This window comes from Acipenser ruthenus, chromosome 3 (genome assembly GCF_902713425.1).
Source record: "Acipenser ruthenus chromosome 3, fAciRut3.2 maternal haplotype, whole genome shotgun sequence".
Taxonomy (NCBI): domain Eukaryota; kingdom Metazoa; phylum Chordata; class Actinopteri; order Acipenseriformes; family Acipenseridae; genus Acipenser; species Acipenser ruthenus.
Genome location: NC_081191.1, coordinates 31,907,188 through 31,921,250, shown reverse-complemented (window position 1 = coordinate 31,921,250; position 14,063 = coordinate 31,907,188). Strand labels below are relative to the sequence as shown.

Sequence of the window (14,063 nt, the reverse complement as noted above, 5' to 3'; positions counted from 1 at the left end):
ACTTGTGGGCACCACTGTCTCTATAGACAGTGGCATGGCTGTATCAGTGCTATGATATGTAGACTGGGGCTGTACTGATTGCTTTCTTTTGCAGGCTCTGGAGGACCGGCCTAGCTCCTTGTCAGTGGAGCAAGGGGACAGCAGCAGTCCCTCCTTCAACCCCTCAGACAACTCGCTCATGTCCTCCTCCTCGCCCATCGATGAGATGGAGGAGCGCAAGTCCAGCTTCTTCAAGAGACGGCAGTAAGTGTCTGCGCTGTGCATCCTTTTCACATTGTGCATTTATTTATTGACCTCTATTTTCATTTGAGCATCTGTCAACCATCAAAGTCAACTTAGCAGATGGATTTGTATTGAAGATGTTGGGGCGTTCGACCCTTTGAGAAGTGAGTTCTGAAATGCACTGCCGGTCCTACGGGAGTGAGTTGTTGTTTTTTTTTTTTTTTGCATGCATGCACTTGATTATTACAAGTACAGCGTACAAACAAGCTGAAAGCTATATGTTTGTATCTATGTAATGAACACTGACCAAATACAGACAAATCATTTTACCGTAAATAAATAAAACAAATAAATATATTTATTTAGTCATGGGGAAAGGTTTTGGCTAAACTATAACATGTAGGCAATAAACAATGGGGTGGAACAACCACAACAACATGTCCTAACAAAATAAAAAGGGTGAGAGAGAGACATGAATAAATCATATCCGGGTAAACAGGTTGTGGGGCCGGAGGGAGTGAGAGTGTCTAATGCTTCAGGGTATGATACTCCTTGAAGCATGGAGCAACGCACAGAGCTTGGCGCCGCCTCTTCGCTGTCACTTGATGTTGATGGTCAATATTCTTCACTTACGTCTTCACTGACACACTCGCTGACATCTGATTCAATGGGAGAATTGTATGTATTTGAATTTAAATCGGAATCTGAATTCAGTATTATTACTAATGCTTTTTTCTCACTGAGCGATTTTCGCTGGTTTACAAACACTGTTGACATTTTTGTGAATGGGTTTATTATATGTAATTCAATCAATATCTGGCAGAGAGCGCAAGAGACCAGTAAAATGTGTTACAGAAACCTAGTGTTATAATATTATGTGATCAGGGGTTTTGTAGGCTCAGTAATTCAAGTTTAAAGTTGCAGAACGTACCGGTACTTTCGTACTCCCTGGGGACCCGAGAGCAGCGAACGTACCGGTACGTTCGTACTACTCAAAGGGTTAAGTAGCCACTATAGATCTTGCCTATTGAATTCCATCATCTGTTTTCATCACCACACAACAATGTTTAGTGGTATTTAAAGAAATACATTTAATCATATCTGTTTAGTAAGTCTTGGAGGCTTCATGAGGCAAGTGCAGGTAGAAAAGCATCCACAACTTTATGCACTGCAGCATACACCATGTTTCTTTCTTTCCTTTGTTAGTTACGTCTTACAGGAGCTTGTTGAGACTGAGCGGGATTATGTAAGGGACCTGGGCTATTTAGTAGAGGTGAGTTTATATTGCTTTTTGGGCTGTAATGCTGTATGCTCTGCAAAATGCATCAGATTTTTCCGCACTGATGAACTGTAATGGCATAGCAAACAGCAGTCACCTGCACAAACATGTACATTTATGTAATGTTGTTAAGACCTCTATCGTGGGACATCTTCCATGGGAACGTGAATACGCTGCCAGATGTTTCCAGTGCAGGCAGTAGTTATAACTGTCATTGCAACAAACTGAAAACATCTGTAGCTGCCTGTAATCCCAACAAGCTGGCTGTTAAATATTCCCTCATTCACTGCAGGGCTACATGAACAAAATGAAGGAGGATGGAGTACCCGATGACATGAAGGGAAAAGATAAGATTGTCTTTGGAAACATACACCAGATTTATGACTGGCACAAAGAGTATGTATACATCTTGTTTAAATGAGATAACATGACAGGATTATAATATGTCTTTGCTTTGGCTTCAATTTTTTATAATTGTAGTGGAAAGCAGAGGGGTTGCTTACTTTCATATCATTACTACTGATTGCAGTATAATATTGCTTAAACAAATACTCAGGCAGTATCTGAGACCTTCAAAGAATGTGTGGGTAGCACTCCTGTTTTATACTTTTAGCAAATGTAATAGTAATGATGTGCATTATCATTGCATTTGTGTGTAATCTATAAAATATAGTTTGGTTCACACTGGTAATAACATACAGTAAAGGGTGTGGTGTTGTCATAATTGTCATCTTTGATAGTTGTGTGAAATCAGAATGTCAAAGTGTTGCAGGCAGTTACTACTGTTGTAAATATTTGTACGCACTATTCTTTCTGTAGCTTCTTTCATGGGGAATTGGAGAAGTGCCTTGAAGATCCTGATAAACTGGCATCCCTGTTTGTCAAACATGTAAGTTGCAAACATACTTAAGTAAGTTAAGCCATGGCAACCCTTGTAAGTTGTTAGTAACCCAATGTGACACAGCCCTAGTCAGCCTGGCATCTATAGTGCCCTGCCATATTAAAATGAGCAACCCCAAAAAATAGTATGTATCATCCGAAATACTCACAATGCCTCCCCACCCATGGTATAAATATCAACCGTCTGCATTGTGGAGCTCAGAAGGAGTATACAAGAGTAGCTGTGTGTACAGCACAGAAAGCACTAGGCCTGGCAGATAGACAGACCTCTTCAGTTTTGGAGGACTGTTCTGATCTCAGATGAGTCCCACTTCCAACAATTCAATTGGAATAGACGTGTTTGGGTATGGATGAGGGCTGGAGATGAATTGCAGAACGATTGCTTAAAGGCAGCGGTAAAACATGTTGGCTGCTACGTCATGGTCTGAGGTGCGATTTGGTACAGTGAAAAGAAAGAGTTGGTGTTCATTGAGAGGCATGAACCCTATTGAACATGTCTGGGAACACCTTAATAGACAATTGTGGAAAACTCAACCACTACCTGCCAATCAAAATCAACTGCAATCAAAACTCATCGAACTATAGCAAAGTCTGGACCAGTGTAGTATAGAATCTCATTGATTCCATGGCTGCACGGGTTCAGGCCCTGCATAATGCAAAAGGCCATGTTACCAGATACTGATGTGTTTGTTGCTGCTCAGTTGTGTGCTTGTCTTGTATAGCAGTTTGGTATAATAAATGTGACCTCTGTTTCAAGACTGCTCATTTTAATATGGCATGGCACTTAGCACTTAGGGCTGCTACGATTAAATTGAAAATCGATTTTTCGATCGATTCCATTCCTCATTATATACATCGATATAAATACTGGATGATCGATTCAACAATTACATTTTTGTAACGCTCATAATTAGTAACATTATTTAAGTTTATCAATGAAAATGCACCGAACGACCTGCCTTGCTATTTACAGTATTTCTGCCACAGACAAGCAGTGGGCATGCTCTTCTTTTCCTGCTCGTGTTAACTAGCATCTGATTTGCTGGTCCCATACTACCAGCGAATCAGTTTTGAAAATGCTTTGTAAGTACGTCCCTCTCTGTATTCGATGTAAATAATAATAATAAAAAAAAGTGCCACCTTGAATCCGGAGCAGGACAACAGGCACGTATTCCTGGCAAACAGCCTGTAAATAAATAGCGAACAAAACGTGTTAAACGTACCCTTTTATTTCTTTTCTAGGAGAGAAGATTGCACATGTACATTGTGTACTGCCAAAACAAACCCAAATCAGAGCACATAGTCTCTGAATATATTGACACATATTTTGAGGTGAGTGCAAAGAGTGTGTTTCTTCTTGATGACAGCAGAGATTTTTGTACAAGAGAAATCTTCACGTTTTAGGACAAGGCGTACGTGTGTGAGAACAAGATTGAGCGGTACTGTTGGAAAAGTCACAGTCATATGTTTGTGAGACTTTTCTCACAGAATTGAAGACCATAAATTTATCCTGTGTTTGTTTTTTTTGTTTTTTTACAGGACCTCAAACAGCGTCTAGGTCACAGACTACAGATTACAGATTTATTAATAAAACCGGTGCAGAGAATTATGAAGTACCAGCTGCTGCTAAAGGTGAGTACAGAACAGAAATGATGCAACATTGAGCCAAATGGAAGCAAATCAGTAGGTGTTTGAAAGCATGCATGATTTGAAAATATACATTTAGCATTATGATCAATCAATCAGTCAATCAATCAGTAAATCAATCAATCTTTATTTTATATAGTGCCTTTCGTCACAAATCGCTTTACAAGATGCAGTAACAACAATAAAATCATTTTTACATTGGAATGCTGTGTGCCTCAAATTCTTGACTGACTGACTGATTTAAGAACATATAACCATAAGAAAGTTTACAAATGAAAGGAGGCCATTTGCCCATCTTGCTCGTTTGGTTGTTAGTAGCTTATTAATCCCAGAATCTCATCAAGCAGCTTCTTGAAGGATCCCAGGGTGTCAGCTTCAACAACATTACTGGGGAGTTGGTTCCAGACTCCCACATTTCTCGGTGTAAAAAAGTGCCCCATATTTTCTGTTCTGAATGCCCCTTTATCTAATCTCCGCTTGTGACTCCTGGGCCTTGTTTCTTTTTACAGGTCGAAAAAGTTCCCTGGGTCGACATTGTCAACACCTTTTAGAATTTTGAATGCTTGAATCAGATCGCCTCGTAGTCTTCTTTGTTCAAGACTGAATAGATTAAATTATTGTAGTCTGTCTGCATATGACATGCCTTTTAAACCTGGAATAATTCTGGTTGCTCATCTTTGCACTCTTTCTAGAGCAGCAATATCCTTTTTGTAATTCAGTCACTAATTATTTGAATTTGTCTTTCAGGACTTCCTCAAGTACTCGAAAAAGGTTGGCGTTGATACTTCAGAATTGGAGGTGTGTTTTACTTGTGGTGTTTGTTGATTTATATCATACTGGTTTGTTACTTCAGTGCTATAACCCTGAACATATTTTCCAATGACTGAGCAGCAATCTATTAAACAAGGCTTGAAATGGCAACACCAAAGGCTTCCTTGTACTTTAAAGAAATCCAGATAGCATTTGAAGGATGGATTTTTAATACCTGAGGCTTTATCGCACAGTTGTGTCAGTGCAGTCCAAGCATTTTTATTCTTTCATTGTTTGTTTATTTAGCAGACGCCTTTATCCAAGGTGACTTACAGAGACTAGGGTGTGTGAACTATGCATCAGCTGCAGAGTCACTTACAAATACGTCTCACCCGAAAGACGGAGCACAAGGAGGTTAAGTGACTTGTTCAGGATCACACAATGAGTCAGTGGCTGAGGTGGGATTTGAACTGGGAACCTGCTGGTTACAAGCCCTTTTCTTTAACCACTGGACCACACAGCCTCCTTTCATTAAGAGGAATATAATATTGTGGTATTCATAGAAAACCTAGAATGTAATGGATGGATTTATTTATTTATGTATTATTTATGTATGTATTTACTCTGCTTTTGTATTCCCTCACCTCCCAAAGGTGGTCTTATAGAGTAATGTCCTAATACTCAATGACATACTGTGTATTGCCTGTATACTGTAGCCTTTCACTTTTTTTCTTCTTCCCTGCAGAAAGCTGTGGAGGTCATGTGCATTGTGCCAAAAAGATGCAATGACATGATGAACGTCGGACGGCTCCAAGGATTTGATGTAATTTTTTTTCTCTTTTCTTTTTAATCTTTAAGGGCAAAAGAGTGGCTTCTACTCAAACATGAAAGCTGACTGCATCCTTTTAGAACTCTAGAAATGAGTGATCTTTACTGGATATAGTGTATTTAGCCATTTATTATATATTGGCAAAAAAATAAATAAATCCCACTATACCTTTTAAAACCTCAAAAACCTCTTTACAGTTCATGGTTCATGCAAAAATAAACGTAGTACACCAATAAGTAGTACATGCTCCTTTGTTGACTTTATTACTCAATAGTAGTAGATATATTTTATGCAGTAGCGATGCAATTAAACCTTAATCCATAACTGATAAATGTTGATGTAATGCTGTGTGCTTATTGAGTTCGGTTGGAAGTTTTTTTTTGATGAGTCTGTGTTTGGGTGTCCCTCTGCAGGGTAAGATCGTTGCCCAGGGCCGGCTGCTGCTGCAGGACACTTTTCTGGTATCAGATCAGGACTCTGGACTCTTGGCACGCATGAAAGAGAGGCGGGTCTTTCTCTTTGAGCAGATTGTCATTTTCAGTGAGCCCCTTGACAGGAAGAAAGGCTTCTCAGTGCCTGGTTACCTGTATAAAAACAGCATTAAGGTACAGACAGACCTTTATTTGCATTTAAAGATTAACAGAAGCTAGTATATATATATATATATATATATATATATATATATATATATATATATATATATATATATATATATATATATATATATATTTTGGTGTACTGATATATACAAAAATGTTTATACCATAAGCATGGTGGTAGTATTATTTTTTTCCCAACAATATTTTAATATATATTTGTGCCCAAAATACTGGTGCAACAGTGGAACATGAGGATGTATTAATAAATACATAAATAATAAATAGCTGAATCTGAAATGAAGTGATAGGATGTTAAATTAACTGCACAACAAAGCATTGACACAAGCACCAGACCTACCAGCCGAGAACAATGCTCAGCTTGATCCAATTAATGTGCTCCACTTTCATATCAGCTAGATCAGTTAAACTAAGAGATTCTAATGGGTACTGTATGCTGTAATTGGAATTAAATGGGTACTGTATGCTGTAATTGGAATTAAAATGTTCCACAGCTAGTGGACCTCCCAAGTCCTGTAGTTTAGTTGCATGATGTGAAACAGATCCCACGAGTTTACTGTTTCTGATCCCTGGAGACCAATAAATGCTTAGCTGAGATCCCCAGATAAGCAAACACTGTAGATTATTGAAGACAGCTTACTGGGAAAGGGAAGTCCTGTAATTTAAAGTATGTAAGGTAGCACATATTAGTACTGAAAAACTATAAATGTAATAGGAAATGGGGAAAAAAAAATGGGGACAAAAGGAAAAGTAGTAAATTAGGATGGATCAGACAGACAGTTTGACACACTGATTGTGTAACCCTGTCTTTGCAGGTGAGCTATCTGGGGCTGGAGGACAATGTGGAAGGGGATCCATGTAAATTTGCACTGACATCCAGATCAGCTGACAGCAGCACTGAAACCTACATTCTGCACTCTGCAAACCCTGGAGTGCGGCAGGTGTGGATGCACGAAATCAACCAAATTCTGGAAAACCAGCGAAACTTTTTAAATGGTAAAGAAATTTGTTGGCACCTGATTTATTAATGTTTTTGTTTTTTTTGATCTGGTGTTGATGTTGAAAGTACAATACCTGGCAGGGAGAGGGAATGGTGTGCTGTATACCCAAAGATGGTCACACTCCCACTATCCCCTCCATGTTACTTGGTATCGTATTTATAATCGTTCACCCACTCAATAAAATAAAATCTTCACACGTTTTAATGTTAGTTAATGTCATCATCCATGTGCACCTCCCTCTGTCTTTGCTGCAGCCTTGACCTCTCCGATCGAGTACCAGAGGAACCACGTGAGTGCCGGTGGAGCCGGCAGTGGCAGCAGCACGGCCAGCAGCACCTGCAGTGTTGGCATGGTGCCCAGCTGCAGCAGCTCCGCGGGAAGCCGGACCAGGCCCTCCCGCATCCCCCAGCCTGTCAGGCACCACTCCCCAGTGCTGGTCTCCTCTGCAGCCTCGGCGCCAGAAGGGCCAGACAAGATGTCAGGTATGTCTGCTCGCAACCCTTCCCTGCCGCACCCCAGCAACAGCAACTCCCTCGCAGAACAGCCGGAGAAGGCCACTGGGAAGGAGATACCCAAGATGAAGGTCTTGGAGAATCCTCGCAGCAGCAAGCAGCCTGGCTCAGCAGAGGGGAGCCTAAAAGAACTTCGGGGCAGTTTGGAGGACACCCACTCCCACTCCCATTCTCCCAGGGCCATCGTTGGCCCCTTGACACTGGGTAAGCCAAGGCCGGGAGCAATCTCCCCCATGGGGTCTCCAGTCCCTCCATCTCCCTTCAGCAAGGAGACCTTCCCCCCCAGCAGCCCAGTGCAAAAGGGTCCCTCGTTTTGGACCTCCATCCCTGCATCACCTGCCAGCCGCCCAGGCTCCTTCACCTTCCCCAATGAGACGGACTCGATCGGACGCCAGACACACCGCAACTCAACCCACAGCAAGGACACCGACCGCATGAGCACCTGCTCCTCCACCAGCGAGCAGTCTGTGCACTCCACCCAGAGCAATGGGGTAAGAGTGACGCCAGCCTGTCCTAGAGGCTCTTCTCAAGGCTTCCTTCCTGCGTGTCACCATCACTCACCGTACTAACTTCCTCTCAGCCCAATCTGTCTCTTCTCTTTCTCTTTCTGCTCCAGCGGCTCATTCGAATGCTGCTCTGCTCTTCTCCAAAAAACACCTACTTAACCACTGTGACTGTTGGCCAGTGATGATGAGTTTAAACTTATTACTGGTATAGCTTCTACTAACTTCTCCAGCCACGTGCTCGACTGCGCTACTAACGTAACTGCTCACCTCCAGCTCTGCTCTTCTCTGCTTCAAAACAGATCGTCTGGCATCTTACTGTTTTTACTCATCACTGTAACTGCTGCCTGAAGTGAAACATTAAATGAGGCTTACTGCTATTAATAGGATACCAAGGTTAAATAATAACACAGCTCCCAGCACAAACACTTTTCTAATTTCCTCAATCTCTGCTTCAGACCAAACCATCTGTAATCTTACAGGACAAACAAATTCATTTAACTCTGCTTCTTATCAGTATATTTGTTTCGACAATACCAAGCTACTTTAAAGACAATGCTTGACAGTTATAGGACTCAAAATTACTTCCAAGGTGTCTGAAAAGATGTTTTTTTAACTGAGCGGTTACTAAATTGCATTTTTTCTCCTAGATGTTTCTATTTCTAAGGGATAAAGGCTTATTTGTTTTATTGCTGTAACTGTTCACCTGCTTACAAAACTATTTGATGTTCAACTCTTCAAACTTCTGCTAACACGGGAGCAAAACTCTCTCTCTCTCTCTCTCTCTCTCTCTCTCTGTATGAATCTCTCCCAGCTTCTTCAAGCTGTGCTCTGAAATCAGCTACAAATAAAAAACAAACCACGAAACTGTTAACTGCTACTAGTTGCTGTGTCTGCCCCTCTGTGGTGAAACCTTTAATCTAATCTCAACTAATTTTAACCACTCCTGTTTGTCTCACTCCACCGAAGGCACTTACATCTGGACTCTCGAAGCAACTCAGCTTTTTCAAGGACAAGGTGCCGCTACTCCTGTTTGCTTTCCAATTCCACACAGACACATTTTCAGCTTTTGTGGCGCTCCTTTTTTCTTTTTCCTTTTTGGGGAATCGCAACACTATTGTTCATCTGCTGGTCTGTTCTTGTCAGCGTCATATCACTTTACTCACCCTAATCTGTAAAATGCAGTGGGCAGGAGTGTAGCCAGACCTTAAAACATTTCACTTTAAAACTTAATTATTTGTAGTTGGATTAAATAAATGGATGAAAAACCATTGTAAACACACATATACGGACTGGCTATCACCCTGGTTGGATGATCGCTAGATGGCAATTAAAACAATAATATACCAATTGGGTACAAATGGATTAGTCTCCGCATCTTTACTTTTAAGGCGAGGGGATAAATTTATGGATCTTTCTATGTGGAATTTTGGGGATGATTTCAAATTTTTTTTTTCAATTTATAAATGGTTTAATTCTGGAGTTTTCCTTCAAACCAAGATGTCTGCATGAGCTTCAGTTTCAAATGCATGCCAGTGCCAATAGAGATAGATTCTGAAATCTTTGTTTCTCATGAGAGCTTGTGTATTCTGTAATATATCTCTTTTTGGTTCTGTTTTGCAATATCTTTAAAACCCAAGTTTGAGGCCTTTATTATAATGCCAAAGGGACCCCATTGTGTTTTCGGTGTAATTATGTGGCTTAATATATTATTAATTTGCACCACAATCTAAACCTACTGTTGGGTTACTGTAAATAATGGTATATTGCCCTTCACTCTCTACCTTGGGATGTTTAAAATTTAGTATTTCAATAAAGATTAGTATTTTAATTAACTGAGATATTGCAAAAATAATGCTTTTATCAATGGGTTAATGACAAATGTGTCTGTACTTGTATGACAAGTTTGGAAGTCAAATAAAGTTGTCATCCCCCGTCCCCCCAAAAAAAAGGTTTATTTGCTGTCATTAACAAAACCTGTTTACTGTGCAAGTGGAGATTGTGTATTACATGGCACGAATGCCGATGGCTCCTTAAAGCCACCCTATACTAAGTGTCTCCTGTCTGGTTTCATCCCATCACGGTGCAGAGTGAAAGCAGCAGCAGCAGTAACATCTCCACCATGCTAGTGACACACGACTACGTGGCGGTGAAGGAGGATGAGATTAATGTCTACCAAGGAGAGGTTGTTCAGATTCTGGCCAGCAATCAACAAAACATGTTTCTGGTGTTCCGCGCCGCCAATGAAATGTGCCCCGCCGCCGAGGGCTGGATCCCCGGCTACGTGCTGGGACACACTTCAGCAGTCATACCCGACTACCCCGAAGGAACCATCAAGTAAGGGCCTTTCCTAAGCACTTGGCTAAGGTAGCCTGATCAGTGCTAATCAGGGCAGTGTAATTCGCCACTAACGGCTGATTCACTCATAGACCCTGATCAGCACTAATCTTGGATACTGTTTGGCAGGTCTGTGGTGATGGCAAGGTTAAAATACTGTGGCATAATTCTCTGATCTCCATTTAGTTAAATTTGGCAGTCTGAGATTTCTGGTTGTATGTTAAACGAGGGACACAGCCTTTCCTGTATATCTGTATATTTTCTGTGCCCCAGTTGGAATGGAAGATGTGTGTACCTTTATCATGTTCTTCAAATGGTACAAAACCAAAACAAATGGTAATTAGTAAAGTATGACTTTTCCTAAATAAAGAAGACATTTGAAATCTGCTTATCTACATACAGTGCATGTCTCTACTACCACATGATTGATGGTTTGAATCATTTTCATTATACCTTAATGGGCACTACTAGTAATGCTAACCATTATATTAAAACAATCCTGTATGAGGAATTAGAAATCTTTGAAAAGGGTTACAAAGTATAGAATATTAAATTCATTGTTTAACAAAAATTGTTGCTTTACCAGGAAGTCGTCCTCGTGGCACACAGCACTCCGCCTAAGGAAAAAGTCGGAAAAGAAAGACAAGGATAGCAAGCTAGAAAATGGCTACCGGAAGTCCCGAGAAGGATTGCCCAATAAGGTTTCTGTAAAGGTATGCTGTACAACAAAGATGCGCAAGCAAACTTATCACGGGCTGCAGTGTGTGTATATATATATATATATATATATATATATATATATATATATTTCCCTTAGGATTACTGTTAATTTTATCTCATACTGCACAAACAAAAATATACAAAACAATTAAACAAAGCATTAATATCGTACAGTTATACCATATAGACACGCATTGCACAATGATACAAAGCAAATTACATATCTACTTGCTGAAGCGATAGCAAGCAGCAATGTAGCAAGTGTCACAGGGCAGTCACCTCCCTACAACAAGCCTCGTATGTTGGGAATGGGTTCTTTCAATGCAGCGTGTTTGTGCATTTAAGAATGGAGAGGAGGACTCATAAAATTAGTTGGAGACAAGCTGATGAGAAACAATTACCCTGCGCAGTACGAATTAAAATGGTGTGCTGCTTTTTATGCGAAAAATTAGAAGAAGCAAGTCAACAAAGTTTAAAAAAAAAAAAAATTCCAAGTGAAATGGAAATAATACAGTGTCAGCCCGCAGTCAGACGATAAACAGGCCGCGGGTTGCGTGTCCCTGCTGTACAAGAATACACTGCAAATACATACAGCACGGACGTTGTGGTGGTGTTGTGTTGCTGCTGACTGACTGTGTAAAAAATGCATGCACTGCCTTTGGCCTTTAGGCTGTGTGACCTGATATGAATTATATCCTAAAGTGATAAACTCACCTCTCCATGGCCTACACAAATCAAAACTTTTTAAACCTTTGATAGGTAGTGAGTTACCATTTTCAACAGATATTATTATTATTATTATTATTATTATTATTATTATTATTATTATTATTATTATTATTATTATTATTAAATTATTTAGCTGACACTTTTATCCAAAGCAACTTACAGAAATTAAACAAAATATAACAATGTATAAATGATAGTCTTAAATTGAAAAATAAAGATATGGAGAGAAATGGCAGATGGAAAGACATAGCAGACATATAAAAGCAAATGAAGAATTACAAATATTTAAAATACACTAACTAACTAACTACACAGAAACAGCTGCTCACACCGGCAGGGAAGATGAATCCATAGCCAGTAGACAGTAGAAACATGATATAATATAATTGCTCTTTTTTTTCCCATTTTCAGCTTCTTAATCCTAACTACATTTATGATGGTGAGTTAATGTTTTGTTATCTAAATATTAGGTCTATATATATTTTTGTTTTTTTAACTCGCTCAAAACCCTAATTGAATTGGGTATCAAGTCAATAACAAAATGTTGCATTTGCACATTTTTTTGTATTTAATTTAACTATCAGGGCTATTCCATTTGCGCCCTTTCATCCTACTCTCTGTGCTGTTTGAAGTAGTGACCTGAGTTAATTTACCTCATAGTTTGTGGCATTAATTCCTGGGATTAACCTGGTTTCCCTTCTCTGTACTTTTCAAGTGAATTCACAGTATTCTGCAGGGGGTTTAACTAGAGCATTATCTACTCTTAATTTCCCTGGGCTTCCCTAGACGTTTGGCAGTGCTGTTTTTTTTGCCATGGCTTTTTCCTTTTAATATTGTGTAATGTTTGTCTAATTACTGTTCCAGTTCCCCCAGAGTTCCTTTCCCCCCTGAGTGACGTAACCTGCGAGAACGGTGAGTGCGTCACCCTCAGATGTAAAGTCTGTGGTCGACCCAAAGCTACCGTAACCTGGAAAGGACCAGACCAAAACACTCTAAGCAATGATGGACACTACAGCATTGCATACAGGTATAACCATTTATATTTCTTTATGTGCTGCTTCTTACCCATTTGTTTTTTTTCACTGGACATTTTTACTTGATTTAGCAAGGCACATGTGTGACATTTTGTTTTTAAAGAGGTTTTCTATATTTCAGTTTTGAAAGAAGCACATGTCATAGCAAACGTGTATTCATTTAAAACAGTATATTTATTGTAACATTCTAGCTGTGTTTACAGTTACATGCCTTACTTTTATCTAGTTTCTTAAACTTGTACTTCCTAGATGATGTCTTCAGCGTCAAAGCATATCGCTCATTCCAAAACATGGCAGTAATAACGGCACCAACTGGTTGGTTAGGAAAGAATTTGAGGAGAGAATTACACTCCACCAGTAAAATTACCTTGGTATTGAACATATAGCAGAGTATCTGAAAGTACTACATTTAATCTAGAGTTTAACTGGATGGTACCAGATTTAAAAAAAAAAAAGAAAATACATTCAAAACCACACATGCAAGACCTACATAAGGAATGGAAGAGCACAATGGGTGTAATTTTTATGGAACAATAACCCCTTTAAAAGTGGGCAGTAACTTATCCTGTGGATCAAATGATTACTCTGATACACAGACAGACACAAACCCTAACCAATATTATAGCATGTATAACAGTGTAATAAATTACTTATATTGACATATTCTTGTCTTTACATTGTCCTCTTTCTTAGTGAATCTGGAGAGGCTACCCTCAGAATAGTGGGTGTATCCACAGAAGATGATGGCACGTACACTTGCATGGCCACCAATGATGTGGGTTCAGTCTCGACAGTGGCTAGCCTCCGAGTGTTGGGTTAGTGTTTTTTTGTTTTTGTTAAAACTATAGCTTATAGACCTTGAAAGGTGTTATTTTTTTTGTTTGTTTGTTTTGTTTTAATTTGGAATCGGCAATTTTTCTTGTTTTTTCCCCATTTTGGAAAGCCCAATATTTTTTTTTTTTTATTTCAACCCGGCTCACCGC

General features: G+C 39.6%; 1 protein-coding gene across 7 annotated transcripts in view; it reads left to right on the top strand.

Annotated features, from left to right (window-relative positions):
* LOC117394896 (triple functional domain protein-like) overlaps positions 1-14,063 on the top strand; it is a 189,950-nt gene that overhangs the window by 171,635 nt on the left and 4,252 nt on the right. For all 7 annotated transcript variants that reach the window (XM_059012805.1, XM_059012802.1, XM_059012803.1 and 4 more), the window contains 16 exons: positions 95-243; positions 1,429-1,495; positions 1,794-1,897; positions 2,321-2,390; positions 3,644-3,733; positions 3,941-4,033; positions 4,796-4,846; positions 5,544-5,621; positions 6,041-6,232; positions 7,060-7,240; positions 7,500-8,248; positions 10,350-10,597; positions 11,184-11,310; positions 12,458-12,485; positions 12,911-13,073; positions 13,774-13,895. In XM_059012805.1, the coding sequence (XP_058868788.1) occupies positions 95-243; positions 1,429-1,495; positions 1,794-1,897; positions 2,321-2,390; positions 3,644-3,733; positions 3,941-4,033; positions 4,796-4,846; positions 5,544-5,621; positions 6,041-6,232; positions 7,060-7,240; positions 7,500-8,248; positions 10,350-10,597; positions 11,184-11,310; positions 12,458-12,485; positions 12,911-13,073; positions 13,774-13,895 (2,512 nt within the window). The remainder of the gene's footprint in view (positions 1-94; positions 244-1,428; positions 1,496-1,793; positions 1,898-2,320; positions 2,391-3,643; positions 3,734-3,940; positions 4,034-4,795; positions 4,847-5,543; positions 5,622-6,040; positions 6,233-7,059; positions 7,241-7,499; positions 8,249-10,349; positions 10,598-11,183; positions 11,311-12,457; positions 12,486-12,910; positions 13,074-13,773; positions 13,896-14,063) is intronic.